At 54.2% G+C, this 16,218-nt stretch overlaps 2 protein-coding genes across 4 annotated transcripts; one reads left to right on the plus strand and one right to left on the minus strand.

Moving 5' to 3' along the window:
- Window positions 1-2,057: 2,057 nt before the first annotated feature.
- Window positions 2,058-9,435, minus strand: Srms (src-related kinase lacking C-terminal regulatory tyrosine and N-terminal myristylation sites). Of its 2 annotated transcripts, none has more exons than XM_051144006.1 (8): window positions 8,639-9,435; window positions 5,785-5,906; window positions 5,233-5,399; window positions 4,427-4,568; window positions 4,164-4,322; window positions 3,423-3,571; window positions 3,154-3,310; window positions 2,058-2,917 (listed from the first exon to the last, which is right to left on the minus strand). In XM_051144006.1, exons 1-8 carry the CDS (start codon window positions 9,004-9,006, stop codon window positions 2,724-2,726), a joined length of 1,458 nt encoding a protein of 485 aa, XP_050999963.1. In that variant the 5' UTR covers window positions 9,007-9,435; the 3' UTR covers window positions 2,058-2,723. The 2 variants fall into 2 exon arrangements, with proteins under 2 accessions (XP_050999963.1, XP_050999962.1); XM_051144005.1 differs by having other exon boundaries at window positions 3,390-3,571.
- A 3,882-nt stretch (window positions 9,436-13,317) lies between these two features.
- Fndc11 (fibronectin type III domain containing 11) lies at window positions 13,318-15,899 on the plus strand. 2 transcript variants are annotated; one of them, XM_051144979.1, is made up of 2 exons: window positions 13,318-13,600; window positions 14,836-15,899. In XM_051144979.1, exon 2 carries the CDS (start codon window positions 14,846-14,848, stop codon window positions 15,845-15,847), a length of 1,002 nt encoding a protein of 333 aa, XP_051000936.1. In that variant the 5' UTR covers window positions 13,318-13,600; window positions 14,836-14,845; the 3' UTR covers window positions 15,848-15,899. The 2 variants fall into 2 exon arrangements, with proteins under 2 accessions (XP_051000936.1, XP_051000937.1); XM_051144980.1 differs by lacking the exon at window positions 13,318-13,600 and adding an exon at window positions 13,946-14,096.
- The last annotated feature ends 319 nt before the right edge of the window (window positions 15,900-16,218 follow it).

Genomic DNA, 16,218 nt, shown 5'->3' on the forward strand with positions numbered 1-16,218 from the left:
ATGAACATCCTTGTATGTTGTGCAGCCCCACCACCCTCTTTCCCGGGGTCCCCTCCTTCTCTGTGGCCCACAGGGTCCCTTCCTGCTCACCTTCCATGCTACCCCAATTCCTAGGGGCCCTGCTTGTGACTGCTCCAGTCTGTCCCTTCTCCTCCCATTGAACCTCAAAACCCCCAAAGGTTCCCTCTCTCCAGAGTAGCCCTGTCCTCTGTTCTCACTCTGGCTGGTCCTTTTATGCCCACTATGTGGAGCTCCTACCCAGGGACCTGGAGGAAAGCCACAGAGGGATGGGAAAGGAACCTGAGTGGGCTGGAAAATAGCACTATTACATATCTATTTATTTGAATGTTTCCTTTTTTAATTTTTTATTTTTTTAGGCAGAGGAGTGCCGTGGTCATGGTACTACTGCATATGGAGGATCAAATCCTGGCTCACATGCTAAACAAATGTTCTACCAGTGAGAGCTGCACCAGGCCTTGGATTTTCTTTCACCACTCATCTGCTTCCTACTAAGATTAAGAACAAGCCAGGCCGGGCATGGCGGTGCACGCCTTTAATCCCAGCACTTGGGAGGCAGAGGCTGATGGCTGTGAGTTCGACGCCAGCCTGGTCTACAAAGTAAATCTAGGACAGCCAAGGCTACATAGAGAAACACTGTCTCAAAAAAACAAAAACAAAAACAAACAGAACAGCAGCACGCATTACACCTCCCCAGCCTTGCTCAGCTTCCAGAAAGGTGTGGGGAAGGGTCAATATAAGAGAAGGGAAGGAATAAGAATGGTGCTGACAGAGGACAGCTCCAAGAACTCCACAGCTGCCTCCCCTGTCTGCTTCTGGGCCCTCAACTCTTCAGCCTCTGAGTCCAAGCCATGTCCTGGACAGCCACAAGCCCCTAGAGGCCTGCGGGTAGCTCTACCGATGATACACCAGGTAGCTCAAAAGTCCCTGGCCTTTCCCAGGAGAGCCAAACCTGCTCTTCTTTGGCAGACTAGACACCCAGGAATGTGCCAGGAACCAGCCAAACCTGCTTCTGTGGCTTGGCTACAACCCCAGCACCAGCCTTCTCCTCAGGCTGTGCCAACATATCTCTGGTGTCCTCCTAGTTTGACTCATGGTAGCCCTTCAACTCTCATTTTATGCCGTGCAAGTCCTCAAGCCCATACTGCTGCTCTGTGAGCTGGCAGAGCTGGGAGCCCACAAGCAGCCGATTGGCAGTTCCAGATTCTTCACTTCAACCTCCCCAAATAGAGTGAGAGATTCAGAGCTGCAGGCGGAGGCAGAGGCGGGGCCAGGCTTCGATCCCATGACCTCGCCTACCTGTAAAGACCAATGTCAGCAGTCTGTCAGCCTGGCCTCTCCACAGCTCCTAGGACCATCCTCTTCTGAACCTGCCTCCCCATGAGAAAAACCTATGACTAGCTAACCCCCCCCCCCCACCAAATCTTTGCTCTACCTAAAGGGTCACTTTACAGGCGAGGTCTGGTTCCCAGTTCCCTCTTCACCAAACTACAGATGTGGTCAGTGATCATAAGCAAATTGGCATTGGTGAGTGTAGAGCAAGCCTCAAATTCCATCCCCTCTAGGGACTGCCAGTCTCTCTGCCCCACAGTCTTCTGGGTACAGCTGCTAGGAGAGTGAAGTGGCCTTGGGTCCCTGAGAAAAGGCCACACCCCCCCAGACTGCTGTCCATAGTGCCCTGAAGTGTTGAATGACCCAGGACCCATCTTCTCAAGGTGCCACATTCAGAAAGTAGCCCATGGGGGCTTTGCCCCAGAGAGTGGCTATCTGGCTGTTAGTATCCTACATAAATCTTCCTCCTCCTGCCAACCAGAAAACTTTGCCTCCTACCCACGGCCCTTCCAAAGAAACAGTCTTGACACGCCATTCCTCTGCCTCTAGAAAAGGCCCGGGAGTGCCGACCACCAGCCAGCCAGTCTGCCTTTTCTGAGGCTGAAGATCCTTCTGGCTTCAGTCCCAGGCCGGGGAGCTAGAAAGGGCCGTTTACTTGCCTCTATACTCTCCACCATTAATGCCATGGTGTGTAGGGGGAGGCGGGGGCCCACGTTGTAAATGCAGTTCTGGATCTGGGTGTGGCTCAGCTCTCCCATCTTTAAGAGCCTCCAGCATCACTCCGTTCTGGGTACTGTCACGTGAGTCCATTGGAGCATGTTTATTGAACTGACTCTGTGTGCCTAAGGTTTGCCTGTAAATGTGGGACAGCGGGTGGGGGCAAGTGCTGCCGCTGTCCCCTTTGAGTACACAGCCTCTACTAGTGACATATGCTCGCTCGGGAGCCTTAATGCTGGCTATGCAACCAAATCAACAATAAGATCTGAGGGAAATTGGGTTTCTCATCCTTGATTCTAGGAGGGAGCTGAGGTGAGGGCCAGGAGGAAACTGCTGGCTCTGCTGGTACACCTTCATCCAGCGCTTCCTCACAGTGCCTCTTCTATACTTTACCAACACTTTGGAGACACCAGGAATTCAAAGTATGCCAGGGGGAGGCTATCAGCCTTCATTTCCACCTAAGTGAGTACTCATGATCAGGCCCAATCTGCATGCGTCCATCTGGTGTGCACATGTAAGCACCAGTCTACGTCTGTGAAGGAGTCCCAACGTTGGAGCTCTGTGCGGCATTTCCCAGTTGTGCTGCAACTCCTATGGGCATTGATGACAAGTGTTGCAGCTACCCTAGCTGCTTGTCTGTGGGTCTGGAGACCTGGTCACGTGAGGCCCAGATGGAGACGCCTATGTATGGCACTCAGCTTCTCTCTCAGTGTGGCAAAGGTGGGACGCTCCTCGGGGCTGCCCTTCCAGCACTCCACCATGAGCACGTAGACCTCTGCTGGGCAGACAGCTGGGCGTGGCAGGCGGTAGCCACGACTAATCTGCTGTAGTGTCTCGTGGTTGGTCATTCCTAGTAAGGGGTCAGCGAGAGGGGCCAGGCAGCAGCTGCCTTGATTGTGCCTAAGTATCACCAGAGACTCCCCCACAACCCCAGCCTCTGCATGACCAGTCTGTGCTGGTACTCCCAGCCCCCATCCTCGGACCTGTGGGGGTCAGTGACATCCCCTCCCTAAGGCTGGATCCTAGGCTACCTCCCTCAGACTAAACTTTCCCTGATGAGTCCTGACTTCCTCTCAGATGTCTCACCTTCATAGGGACACTGGCCATAAGTGAAAACTTCATACAGCAGGATGCCAAAGGACCAGACATCCGACTTTTGGGAGAAGACACGGTAATTAGCTGCCTCAGGTGCCGTCCACTTGACTGGGATCTTGGAGCCACTGCTTGGGGAGTAGACGTCGTCCTGAGGGTGAGGTGTAATGATGGGGGATTCAGGTAGTGTTTTCACCTCTGTAGGGGTTAGGAGCCCAGACCCCACTGACCTTGAGCAGCCTGGCAAGGCCAAAATCAGCTACCTTGCAGGTGAGGTCGTCACCCACCAGCACGTTCCTGGCAGCCAAGTCCCGGTGGACGACACGCCGCTCCTCCAGGTAGCTCATGCCCTCGGCTACCTGGCAGGCAAACCCCAGTAGATGAGGCAGATTCAAGGCCTTTCCCTCAGGGCCTGCAGAGAGAGGGGCTCAGAGGTCAGGGATGGGTGTAGGTCCTGAGGAGGACACAGGACAATGGCTGGCAAGGCAAGTGTATGTGCACACACATGCTTCCTTGGGCCTTGGTCCTCATCGCCCCCACCCCCCAAAGAGTGAGAGCAGCACCACGCACTCAGGCCCAGCAGGCAATGAGTAAAATGGAAATGGGAGGCCTGCAGTCGCCATGAGGCCTCAGCACAAACTGCTTCTTGACACCTGCCTGGACCCCCAACGGAGATAGTACCCAACCTGGCCTGGGTTCAAGGCACCAGATCAGAAGTTAGTGACACAAAGGGAACCTTTACAGCCTGTACTTCAGTCTCAGCCTCGAAAACATCAGGATCTGACTATATAGCCTTTAGCCAAATCTAAACCTGGCCCAGACCCTTGGCCCCCATCCCTCTACTGAACAGAGGCTCAGTTGGACCAGGGGGCTGCAACCTGGGCCACACACGTCCCTTCCAAAGGTCTGAGGATTTTTCTTTGTGGGCCCAGGGCTTGAGTGCTATCAGGAGGATTGGCAGATGTGGCTGCTACAGGATGGCGGGCGGGAGGGTATTTACTCACTGCCCAGGTAGGCCTGCAAGTTCCCCTTGCCCATGAGCTCAGTAACGATGTACACGGGTTCACCCAGGGAGCATATAGCATGTAGCCGGATCAGCCGCTCATGCCTCAAGCTCTTCAGTGCCTCGATCTCCTTAGTGAGGTCTGCCAGCTTCATGTCGGCTGTGGAAAGGATGCTGCTTGAGGACTGTGCTCGACCACCACTGCCCCAGGCTTTAGGGTGGGTCAGAGGACAGTGCTGCACACACTTGGCTGCAGGGCCTCACCTGACTTGATCACTTTCACTGCCACAGGTATAGAATCCAGCCACAGGCCTTCCCACACCTCCCCGAAGAAGCCTTCACCCAGCTTTCTCCGAAGGACAAACTCTGACCGTGGCCGCTCCCACTCGTCCTGAGCCAGGGGCATCTGCGGGAAGGGACACTCGATGTGTTGCCTGAGACTCCCCCAGCAGAGTGGGTAGGAAGGCTGAGCTGCTATTTGAGGCTCGAGAACCCCAGCATCAGGTCTCGGCCTCTCCCTCCCCAGCAATACCTCTACTCCAGGCCCAGGCTGGGACAAAGGGGAGACCAATGCTGACCTCAGGAGGCCAAGCCCAGAGCTATGAAGCTAATTGCTTTGGGGACTTAAGCGGCCCCTTTGCCAGAGCCGGACATCCGCTCACAAACACTCATTACAACCCTGGCTAGGCTGTCATTACAGAACCAGGGAAACCAGATTGCTGCTCTGGACCCAGTAATACCAGATACTGGGGAAACAGTATCTCCTCTCTCAGCTTCTGCCCTCAGGGCTTGGGGCAGCTGTGGGTGCCTTCCCCCACACTGGCCTTGACTCTTCCTGATATCCTGCAGAAGTGGACGCACACTCTACCCTCCCCGGGGGGGTCCCCAATCTTCTAACAGTCTCAGAGGAGTTAAAACTGGTGAAGGGGGTCAACTCCACGAGAATAAAGAAACCACTGGACATTCCCTGGCTATTCTTCCCTGCCCAAGTCTAGGCCAGAGGATTGCTAAGAGACTCTAAAACGGGGTTCCCAGTGGCTCCCCAGATTAGGGGGACGTCTCAGATCCACCTGAGGTATGCAGGGCTGCAACAGAGGGTTCTGGATCAGCTTCCAGTTGGTCTTGTAGTAAGCCAGCAAGGCATCCAGGCTGGGGAAAAGTCGGCCCTCCTGCAGGTAGAGGCTGCCGCTGGGTGCCGTGCAGATGCGGTAGTGGCAGACTTTAGCCTGGGCCCGCACTAGAAATAGAGATGGGTTGCACCTGCCTCAGACACTCACACCCCCAGCATCTCAAGTGGCTTTACTCAGATTGGCCATAGGGTCACTGAGATGGACAGTACTCTGTTCAAGAGGGGACACAGTCAGCTACAGGCCCCAGGACAGCCAGAGATCGCCCCTCCCCCCGACCCCCAGGGACAAAGAGTGTTAAATAGGTTCGTGTTGAGTGAAACGCTAAGGTAGTGAGTGGAGGGCGTGGGGAGAGAGAGAAAGAGGGAAGGAGCAGAAAGGGGGCTTAATAACTACCATGGCTATGTGAAGGATCAACTGTTCCAAGGTCAAGGAGGGCTGCTAGAGCTACCCTATCCAGGAAATGACCTCTTGAGGGGTTGTCCAAGTACCTACCTGACAGAGAATATCCCCCGATGCTGCTTTCGCTGGGCCGGATCAGGAAAGCCCCTGGTGCGTTGGCAGGAGACAAGAGCAGCTGCTGGGCCTGAGTCCTGCTTATCCCACTGAAGTACCAACTGCAAATCCAGGACACAATAGTCATCTTTCAGGCCTAGCCATGTGACCCTAGCAAGGTGCGAAGCCTCAATTGTCCTGCTGTCTCTTGGGGGGCGGGTGGTGGTGGTGGTGTGGTATGTGCTCTGCATCTGAAGTTGGGGTCCCAGGCTATCACCATCAGGTGAGTGGGATCTCCTTCACATAGGTATGAGTGTCCATTAACCTGGACCACTGGTTCTGGGTCTCTATAATAACTACCAGGCCTCACCAAAAGCTAAAAGCCCTGGCCAAAGACCAAAACCCCAAACTTGATATGGGTGAGTCCCTGTGGGGGTCCACAGGAAACCAAAGTCCCCAGTAGGCTGCCCCAGAAGCACCTATAGAGCTCTAGTGTGGCCAGGAATAAGCCATGGCTTCCGTCTGGCTGGGCATGCCTCATCTGAGAGGTTGGCTACCTGGGAGCTGGGGCCCCAGAAGAGGAAGACTAAGGCAGGGTGGGCAGGATTTTAGTGGAAGCAGACAGTAGAAGGGGGAGGGGGGAGGGGCGCTGCATATTCTAAGTACTTTATGTCCTCCCAAGGGCCATGCCTGGGTGGGCCAGCCCAAGTGCTACGTCATATCTGCTGTGGTTCCATTCACTTCTTTCTTTTTTTTCTTACTTTCTTCTTTTCTTTCTTTCTTTCTTTCTTTCTTTCTTTCTTTCTTTCTTTCTACAGGATCTCACTATGTAATCTTGGCTGGCTTGGGCCTCACTCTGTAGATGAGGCTGACCTCAAACTCAGAGATCCACCTGCTTCAGCCTCCAAGTGCTGAAATTGAAAGCATACACCACCATGTCTGGCCACTCCATTCTTAAGAGGCAGAAACAACCTCAGAAAGACAAAGTCACTTCCAAGACCCACCCTATTGTATGCATCTCTGTTCCTCAAGGCCCAGACAAGGCTCCAACACTGGCTCAACTTCCCATACAAGCTTTTCCACTTCCGAGAGCTTTCAGGAGCCGGTGGGTTAGGGACCACAGCAGTGCAACAAAAGGCCTGTGAGCTTCGTCCCTCAGTCCTTTCAGGTGGAGGCAAGGCAGTGAGGGACATGCACTGTGACCCAAGTTAAGCCACAAAAGAGCAGACAGGCCAGCCCCTCTCCCGGAGATAGACAGCAGAGTTGTTGGCATGGCCGAGGTGTGGGCCTGGGCTGGGACTGGAGAGATAAGCACAGCTGAAATGGAAAGATGTGAGCAAGTAAAAGGACAGAGACCGAGGCCTGAGAAGCTGGAGTTAGCATTGGCAGGCTAGATGGATATGAGGGACCGTCAAGGATACAGAGGGAGCCTGGGCTGGGCAGCAGGCTTGGGAAGGGCCACAAACTCACTTGAGAAGCAATAGGTCTAACCCTGTGAAGCCTTCTGCCTCTCTACCGAGAGCTAGGGCCCTTCTTCTAGGCTCTGTGAGCAAGGAATTGAGACCTTCTGACAAGTGAAGAGCCCCTGGGGTGAGGTCCCTTCTCAGAACAGCAAGACTGTGGGGAAGCAGAAGTGGGAGTAGCCCCAGCCTTTCCTTGAAGCCACGACAGGATACAAGCGACTGTGGGATACAGCTGGGCTTCTGTGACAGCCTAGACTGTGGAGGATATGCCTCAAGGGTCTCTCCCTAGATTATGGGGCCAGGTGTCTGGGACTAATGACACCGTAAGTGTGGTCAGCTCTTTGATCTCCGGGTCTAGGCAGTCATTAGCTCTCCCACTAGCAGCCCTGCTTCTAGAAGCCCAGCCCTGCCTGCCATGCCAGCAGCCTACAAGACCTGTACACACGTTCTGCCTCCCATACCTGGGTGACTGAGAGACCCTCCCTCCATCAAAAGAGCTACTTGGCCTAGTCTACCCGCTGCTGAGGGCCAGCAAGCAGGCATGGGGCAAGTACTCGGATCCCTTTCCTGTGGCTCCACTTCACCTACCACACAAAACCTCCTAGAAGGGCGGCTGTAACTGCTGAGGGGTCCTCAGGAGGCTAGAGACGAATCTGAGGGGTGCTAATGCCTGAGTTTGGTATGCAGAGGACTCAGGCCGGGACCAGTTGGGTTTAAGACCAGGAATAGTTTCATAGACAAGCTCTTCATCTTTCGACCTATTCTGGGCCAGCATGAACCCTGCTGCATGCCCCTCCTGGTATGCAAGAGTTTGGCACACAAACCAGCTCTCACTGCCGGTGACTGCCCGGCCTTGGGGACAAAGAGGAAGCTTTCCCCCGATATCTACTCACCAAAGCAAATCAGGGCAACATCTGTCGCTCACAGTTAGACCCATTTGAGATATGAATATGAATAGATAAAGAGGCACATAGGCACATTTGGCTCTGACCTGGTTTGCAGTGCCTAGAAGTGCTAGGGACCCCGAGCCACCTGGAGGCTCAGGTGTGCCCCCAGCCCCCACCCCAGCTTCCCAGACAGTGCAAGGCTGTATCGCCTGGCAAAGACATCTCAGACCTCAGGTCTTGGCCTGAAGCAGCAACCACTCACTCACTGCATGTCCTGCTGAGCACCTGGTCTATCCAGGAACTGGTTCCCTGGGCTTGCTCACTCCTGGGCTCCCCCTCAGCAGTGCAGCTCTTCCAGTTGCACTGCCATGCCCACACCTGTCTGTTCAGCACTCAATAAGCCCTCACTGACTGTAAGCAGGTTATTTCCTACTCTCAAAACCCTGACTTACTCCTCTGGGCATGGCAGCCTTTTAGCCTTACCTCCCAAGCCCAGACACTTACGGTTGGTCTGAGGGCGTCTCGGGGGTAGCCTTGGCGAGATAGGTGACTGGAACCAGTCCGGTGCTAGGCGGCCCAGACAGCCTTTGGGCAAAGATATAGTCCCCCTCCTCCTTGAGGGCGTAGAGTCTGTCCCCGCGGCTGACGCTGAGTTCCTCTGCGCACCGAGCAGTGAAGTCGTAGAGCGCTCGGAAGAGCCGGGCACGTGGGACCGGGAAGCTGCAAGGCTCAACGGCAGCCGGCTGCTCCGGCACTGGGTTGTCGTCGAGTGCCTGGATGCGAGGGATGTCTTCCTCCGACTCACCCGCTGGCCATATCTTATCCCAGAAAAAGGACAAGAAAGTGAGCCGCTTCCGGAGGAAGGGTTCCATTCCTAGTGAGCCTGGTTGTGGGCGAAGGCGCACGGAGCCAGCCTGGGGGTCAGCACTCTGAGCCCTCGGGGCTGCCGCCGAGGAGCCTGAGCACTGCAGCCATGCACCAGGAGCCCAGGGTGCGAGAAAGAAACCGGAAAGGCGGGTGGGACAGCCAGGCTACCCCGTGCTTCCTGCCCACGTCCCTACTTGGCACGGGATGGGAAGTGACAGGTGACACAGACCCTAACTCTAACCCTGGAGACTACTACAGAGTGCTCCTCAGTCAGGCACACGGCACGCATCAGCTTCCCTGATGGTAAATCAAAGTATGGGGCGTTGGGTGACCTCCGGCCCAGGACCACACAGGCTGCTCCTCCTATCCGTCTGCAGTCTGTGCGGTCTGGTGAGCTGGATCTCTACTGGGGTTAAAAGCCGCTGGGCTTGAGATTCCTGCCTCAGTGTGCTCCCTAGGTGAGAGTTGGGCGGAGCCTGAGGAAAGGGGCCGTCCTTTACCTCCCAACCGAAAGCTACAGATTGCGGGACCTGCTTTGCCGTGCTCGCTGGGCATGTGCAACCAGCAGCCCGCCTTGGGAAGAGTGGGGTATACAGAGGAAGCAACTCATCTCCAGTGGCCATATTTCTGTGGAACACTGGCTTTGAAATTTTTGGCTCTTTAGCATAAAAACCCCTGGTCAGGGCCATATGCAAGTAGATACACTCATCCTGTCCAGCTTGGCGGTGGCCTCTGGAGCAAACGCTCAGCACACAATAAGCTCTTGGTATCCTGATTCCTGCGTTGTAAAATGAGATGCTGGTAGTAATCTGAGAGGGATCCATGAAGGGCCAGGTATACAGGAGGTGAGGATGGGGTTTGCTCTCTGAGCCACATTATGGCCAGGAGATGCTTAATACCACTACAGGGAGCGGGAGGCGTACACAGCTAAGACCTCAGCTTGGAGATATGAGTAGGGCAAGATGCAAGGAAAGGGCAGCGGGTGAGCCTCAGATAGGCTCTCACGGGCCCTCACCTATCCCTGAATTCTCTATAAAACGAGGCAAGCTGCCTGCCACCTAACTTTTCACTGCCAGGGAAGGGGGACCAGGCTGGGGCCAGCTCAGTTCTTGGGCATGTTGCTGTTTTACGCTTGGAGTGGGGACTCACTTGCAGGCCCTTGGCTCCCTTGCTGCCTTCTTTCTTCCAACACAGCGGCTTAGCACCTGGGTGGTCCTCACTAAGTTTCCACATGTAATTGCCGCAGACCCCCTTTTTTCTGCTTATACTTCAAACATATCAGACAGTTGCGATACCTGTTCCTTCCCCCATCGACCCTAGAGAAGCGTAGGCGTCTCTGAAGCATCTGGAGCAACTGGTAAATTCTGGTGTACCAGAGATGCCTGTGAGCGAGCTTTCTGGCTTTGTCTTTCCAGCATCCCAGAGAGCTGAATGCCAGCCTCTGGCTTGAGCAGCCAGCAAGAGACAGGAGCCCCAAGGCACAAGCTCCACGTCACAGAGATACAGCCTCCTGGAAGTGGGCATCCAGAAGAGGTAATTACAAATACAAAATTAGGGAGTACCAGAAAGAGCCCTGATGCTCACACCCACCAGCCTTGCAGAGAATTTGTCTCCACCTGCCTTGCCAGGTACAAATGGAGATTTTGATATCTGAGTCCTCAGTGTTGAAGACGTATTTTCCTGGTAAGAACTTCAGATTCCTCTGTTCAGGCAGTGAAGCCACAGGGAGATCCGCCCCTGCATCAACCATGGGGAGGTTAGGCCCAGGGCACGGAGTGCAGACTCCTCCTGGACAGTCCCTTACTCCTAAAGCCATGGGCCCTGGTGTCAGGGATTTGCCAGACTCTGTGCAGCTGACGCCCAAAGAGAGGCTGAGGGTGGCTCACGCCTTTAATCCCAGCACTCGGGAGGCAGAGGCAGGCGGGTTGCTATGAGTTCGAGGCTAGCCTGGTCTACAAAGCAAGTCCAGGATAGCCAAGGCTTCACAGAGAAACTCTGTTTCGAAAAAGCAAAAAGAAGAAGAAGAAGAAGAAGAAGAAGAAGAAGAAGAAGAAGAAGAAAGAAAAGAAAAGAAAAGAAAAGAAAAGAAAAGAGAGGCTGAGAGTCAAGAGTGGAGGGCCTCGCTTTGTCCAGGTCCTGGTCCCCAGACCCCCTTTTTTTTTTTCAGCTCAAGGAAATGCTGAGACAGGAGACCTAGAACTGCTATCAGAAAAGCCTCAAGGCAGAGGAGTCTTCTTTTGTTTCTCCCCCACCCCCACCCGACCCATAGATGAGGAAACAGTTCAGTCCTTCCCCTAGATCAGAGCAGAGAGAGAATTTGGGGGATCCAGCTCTTTTTTAAAAACCCACCCATTTCCAAGGACCAGAACAGATAGAAACGTATATTCTGTGTCATTGCATGTTGCAGGTAGTTAATTTGCCTTTTGGTTTTGATTTTACAGAGGGTTACAATTAAGAGGCCGCTTTGAGTCTCCTGAGCCTACCTTTGAAACTGTGTTCAGGCTGTTAAAAGACTGAGGGCCTCCGAAGCTGGACTAAATGCATTTTGCATTTTGATATGGCCACAAGCCTATGGTGGCCAGGAAGTGGGGATCTAAATGAGAAACCCCTCCTCCCCCATAGCTCCCATATTTGATACTTGGCCCCTAGTTGGTTTGCCTTGTTTGAGGAGGTGTGTCACTTGGGGGCGGGCTTTCTCTGCCTCCTACTTGCGGATAAAAATGTGAGCACTCAGCTACTGCTGCCGTGCTCCCCCAATCCCCCCCCCACACACACAAACACATGATGGTCATGGACTCGCCCTCTGAAACTGCAAGTCCCAATAAACTCTTCTAAAGTTGCCTTGGTCATGGTGTCTTATCACAGTACTAAAAAGTAACTAAGACAAGGGGTGACTTGGAGATGGACTGTCCCTATGCGCTCGATGAGATGTCTCTCAGTTTTTCAAAAATTTACTTCTGGGGAAACAGAGGAGGTTAAGCGGGATTGTCGGATTACCATTCCTTACAAGTGCTATAAACCAGGTATGACAGAGCACGTCTTTAATCCCAGCATTTTTGGAGACAGAGACAGGTGGATCTCTGTGAATTTGAGCCCAGCTTAGTCTACAGAGTTTCAGGCTAGAGTGACAAACAAAGCACATCAAAGCCTGCATGTGAATCTGCACAACTCAAAATGAAAATTTTAATTACAAATTAGAGGGGCCGGAGAGATGGGCCAGATTTTATGAGCACTTGCTACTCTTGTAGAGCACCTCGGTTCAGTTGCCAGCATCGACATGGTGGTTTTAAAACCTCCCTAACTCAAGTTCTGGGGACTCCGATGCCCTCCTCTGATCTCTGTGGGCACCAGGCATGCACATGGTACACAGACATACATGCAGGTAAAATGCTCATATATACAAAATACATAACTCTAAAAAACAAATTAAAATTAGGAAATTAGGAGTGAAAAAAAAAGAGGGCTAGAAGGAGCTTTCACAGGCCCAGAACAAGGCGAACTCCCTAAAAAGGAGCAGGGTACCAAGCCTCACCCACCTCCGTCCTGAGGAAGAGCTGGGAGCTGGCATTCTCCACCATTCCCTCCCAGTGGCCAGTTTCCCTCCCGGACCTTCAGGCGGCATCCCTTCCTCCAAATCTAGTTCTTGTCCTGAGACACCCAAGAATTGGCCACCAGGATTAGCTTAGATGAGCAGAGAGCCAGCACCGTCCCTTGTCCCTCCACCTAAAGGCCTGCAGCCAATAGAGGTTGACAGAAAAACACGCCCCAGCAAGTCAGGTGGTGTCGTTAGGAGGGCTGGGAGCTCTAGCTTTAACTCAAACCCAACCTGGAAGGACAAACGCTGAGTGGGAATGAGTCAGTAGCTTTCAGGTGTAAACTCAAGCTGGCTCTTAAAGATCTGAGTAGTAAATCCAGGGGTCTAAAGCCCAGTCTGCAGTATGACTCACAACTTGGGGATTCCTTGGAGGAGCCCTAGGGCTATGGAGATCCCATTTATCCAGACTAGAGGGGACAGGACATGAGTTTCCGGAAGCCTAGGGAAGCCAGAACCCTTCACCTTGCTGACTGTTGCTCCTACACCACCACCTTTATTTTTCTTGAGATCCACAGGTCACCGCTTGGACTGGAATGTCAAACAGGCGCCCCCTTCCCTGCACTCTATTAGCATCTGTGGGCTTCTTGAGCCCCAGCAGCCAGCTGTCCCGCTGCCCTACTTAAAGACACCAGTCTCTTGCGTTGCAGGGAAACCCCCGCTGCAAGCCACCGCAGTGGCTCCTGGGAGGCGCGAAGCTGCGGAACACTTCCAATAGCGGGTGGGGCGGGCTGAGGTCGTGCTTGCCTTACGTCCGTGGGGCCCTGGACATAAATCGCTGCTGCCGCCTATCCGAGTTCAGCCCTCAAGAGTTCCCTACACCTGGGCCGGATGTGCACAGCGTCACAAGGGCCGGTGGTTCCTATGACAACTGGTGGGCCTGAGGCAAGGGGAGCGAAGACTTGACAGTGCACCCTGTGGCTCTGGCTGGGCTCCCCGGAGAAGGCGGGCAGCCAGGCACTTGCAGAGGGGGGCTGGGCTCACGGAAGTGATCCGGAAGAGGAGTGGTAGGTGGAGGAGTTTGGGAGCTGTGCCCAGGGGCTGGGATGGGTAGTCTCCACATGGGGGGGGGGCGGGGGCGGGAGCGGTGAGGGAGTAGTTATGGAGAGTTCCACTGAACTTTTTAGCTACAAGGCACTGAGTTGGCTCATGGTGTCCAGTTGGGTCCCTGGTCTCAGCTAGCACTCAGTCAGGAGTCAGGAGTCGGTGCCCTCTCAAATAGCGCTCTAGGCCTCCTGACACTTTGAATTGGTCTTTGGGAAGCCAGGTCAACTTGGATCAACCTTGCTATCCACCTGTGTGGCTCTGAACTGGTCATTCAGTCTCTTAGTCCTGTTTCTCATTCATCCAAGCCCAGTCTCCACAACCTGAGATCTCCACGTGAAGCCACTGGCCCAGTGCCAGGGACAGCTAGCAGGATGCTGGTCCCCTCTCCAGGGAGTTCTGGCTGCTGGGTTTTGTGGCACACCAGCCTCTCCACAGACAGCCAGATTTTGGGACCAGGTATGGGGACAAGGAGAGGAGGGCAGACTCTGGAGTCAACAAATCCGACTTTGGGATACAGTAGCATACACCCCTGGAGTCTCAAGGGCATGGTGAGGAGACAGAGGGCAGCCTTGGGGGAGAGTGAGACGCTTTGTCAAAATCAAAAGTGAACATGGAGGAAGACCAGTCAACCCAGCTTTATTTAGCCTCAGACTCCCCATCTGTGGGGCGGTGGGATGGGCTCTGCCCTGTTGTTGGGCACGCAGAGCCCCTCTGTGTGAGGATGATGTAGAGTCTTCGGTTAGCCTTGTCCCCAAGCACTGCAGTGGTGGTGTGGGGTGCCAGCTCTCTTGAGAGTATTGGGGTGCCCCCAAGGATCATCCTAAGCCTCTCCACAGCCCCATGGACACCATCCACTACCCATGTTAGGCTTATGATCTGTCTCAAAACTGGTTAACACTCCAGAGCTGCCTCCCAGGCAGGCTACTCTGACCCTATACCCTATACTCTCTCGAGCCTGTTAGCTCTTCACCACAAAGGACTACTGGCCCCTGGATACAAGTTTCCTGTCTATCATCTGCTCTTGTCTAGTACCCAGCCTACTATTCTTTCCCTCCAAGGGCCTCCAATCAGAAAGCTGTGGCCCTGGAAAGAGCAAAGGCAGTGATTAGACAGAAGCTGATGTGGGGCAGAGAGCCTAGGTTGGAGGCAGAGCCCGTCTGATTGTCACAACTGATACCTGGTTCTTTCCCCTCAGCTAGCAGACAATGAACTTCCAGGTGACAGGCCTGGCCCTGGACAAAATGAAGCTGGACAGTCCACATTCCTTCCTGGACTCAGAGGAGGTGGAGGAGGCAGAGGACCAGCAGCTGCTGGAGCCGGAGGCTTGGAGGACGTACATGGAGCGTCGCAATGTGCTGCGTGAGTTCCTGACCATAGACCTGAGCCCCCAGTTGCTCAAGCGCCACCACGCCCGCATGCAGCTGCTCAAGAAGTGCTCCTACTACATTGAGGTCCTCCCTAAGCACCTGGCCCTGGGCGACCAGAACCCACTGGTGCTGCCTAACACCATGTTCCAGCTCATTGACCCCTGGAAGTTTCAGCGGATGAAGAAGGTGGGCACAGCACAGACCAAGATCCAGCTCTTGCTGCTCGGGGATCTGCTGGAGCAGCTGGACCATGGTCGGGCAGCACTAGATGCCCTGCTGGAGGCTCCCGACCCACGGCCCTTCCTGGCTGGCTGGGGGCTTGTGGAGCAGCAGTTGGCAGACCTATCGGTTGTCATGGACAACTTCCTGGCCATGATGGTACCAGGGCATCTGCATGTCAAGCACCGCCTGGTATCTGACATTGGAGCCACCAAAATCCCACACATCCGGCTTATGCTGAGCATGAAGATGCCAGTTATGTTCGACCGGAAGGAGTCAGTGGCCCACCAAGACTGGGTCAGCCTCCGTTGGTTTGTTACCATCCAACCGGCGGCACCAGAACAGTATGAACTGCGCTTCAAGCTGCTGGAGCCGAGGACACAACAGGAGTGTACACAGTGCGGCATAGTCCCTGTGGCTGCCTGCACCTTTGATGTCCACAATCTGCTGCCCAACCGTACCTACAAGTTCACTATCAAGAGGGCAGAAAGTTATACCCTGGTGTATGAGCCCTGGCGGGACAGCCTCACCTTACATACCACGCCAGGACCCCCTGAAGGACCTGCCCCCAGTCGGCTGGGCAAGCCCAGCCTGCCCCTGACCACACCTTCTGAGAGATGATTTTCTAATATTTATCCACTAATAAAGAGGAGTTTACACACACCAAATTAAAGAGACAACCCTACTTGGGCCTTAAGGCAATAGCAGCAGCTCTGTTTTCCTGGTGGATCAACCCCAGAAGCCCCAGAACCTCTATGACACTTTGGGCCTGTCTGGACACCACTGAGGGCAGTACTATCCTTGGATTTAGCATCCCAGCTGCCTTGGAGGTACTACCCCCCCCATGTAAACTGAAGTTCATAGGCACCCCAAGTATGTGAGGATCCCAGAAAAGGATGGCTGGAAACCTCTCCAAGACATTCGATGGCGCCCAGCTCCTGAGAAGTGCCCACCCTTGCAGCACTGACTCCTTGCTACCTAGCAACGGTCTT

This window comes from Acomys russatus, chromosome 4 (genome assembly GCF_903995435.1).
Source record: "Acomys russatus chromosome 4, mAcoRus1.1, whole genome shotgun sequence".
In the NCBI taxonomy this organism is placed as follows: Eukaryota; Metazoa; Chordata; class Mammalia; order Rodentia; family Muridae; genus Acomys; species Acomys russatus.

What these genes read in the sequence shown, in the direction of transcription:
- Srms (XM_051144005.1), bottom strand. Translation starts at nt 9,006, where the DNA reads ATGGAACCCTTCCTCCGGAAGCGGCTCACTTTCTTGTCCTTTTTCTGG. An exon ending in GAGACGCCCTCAGACCAACC is followed by an intron (nt 5,907 to 8,638) that starts GTAAGTGTCTGG and finishes CTGGATTTGCAG; the next exon opens with TTGGTACTTCAGTGGGATAA. An exon ending in GCCTTGCCAGGCTGCTCAAG is followed by an intron (nt 3,311 to 3,389) that starts GTCAGTGGGGTC and finishes CCTCACCCTCAG; the next exon opens with GACGACGTCTACTCCCCAAG.
- Fndc11 (XM_051144979.1), top strand. Translation starts at nt 14,846, where the DNA reads ATGAACTTCCAGGTGACAGGCCTGGCCCTGGACAAAATGAAGCTGGAC.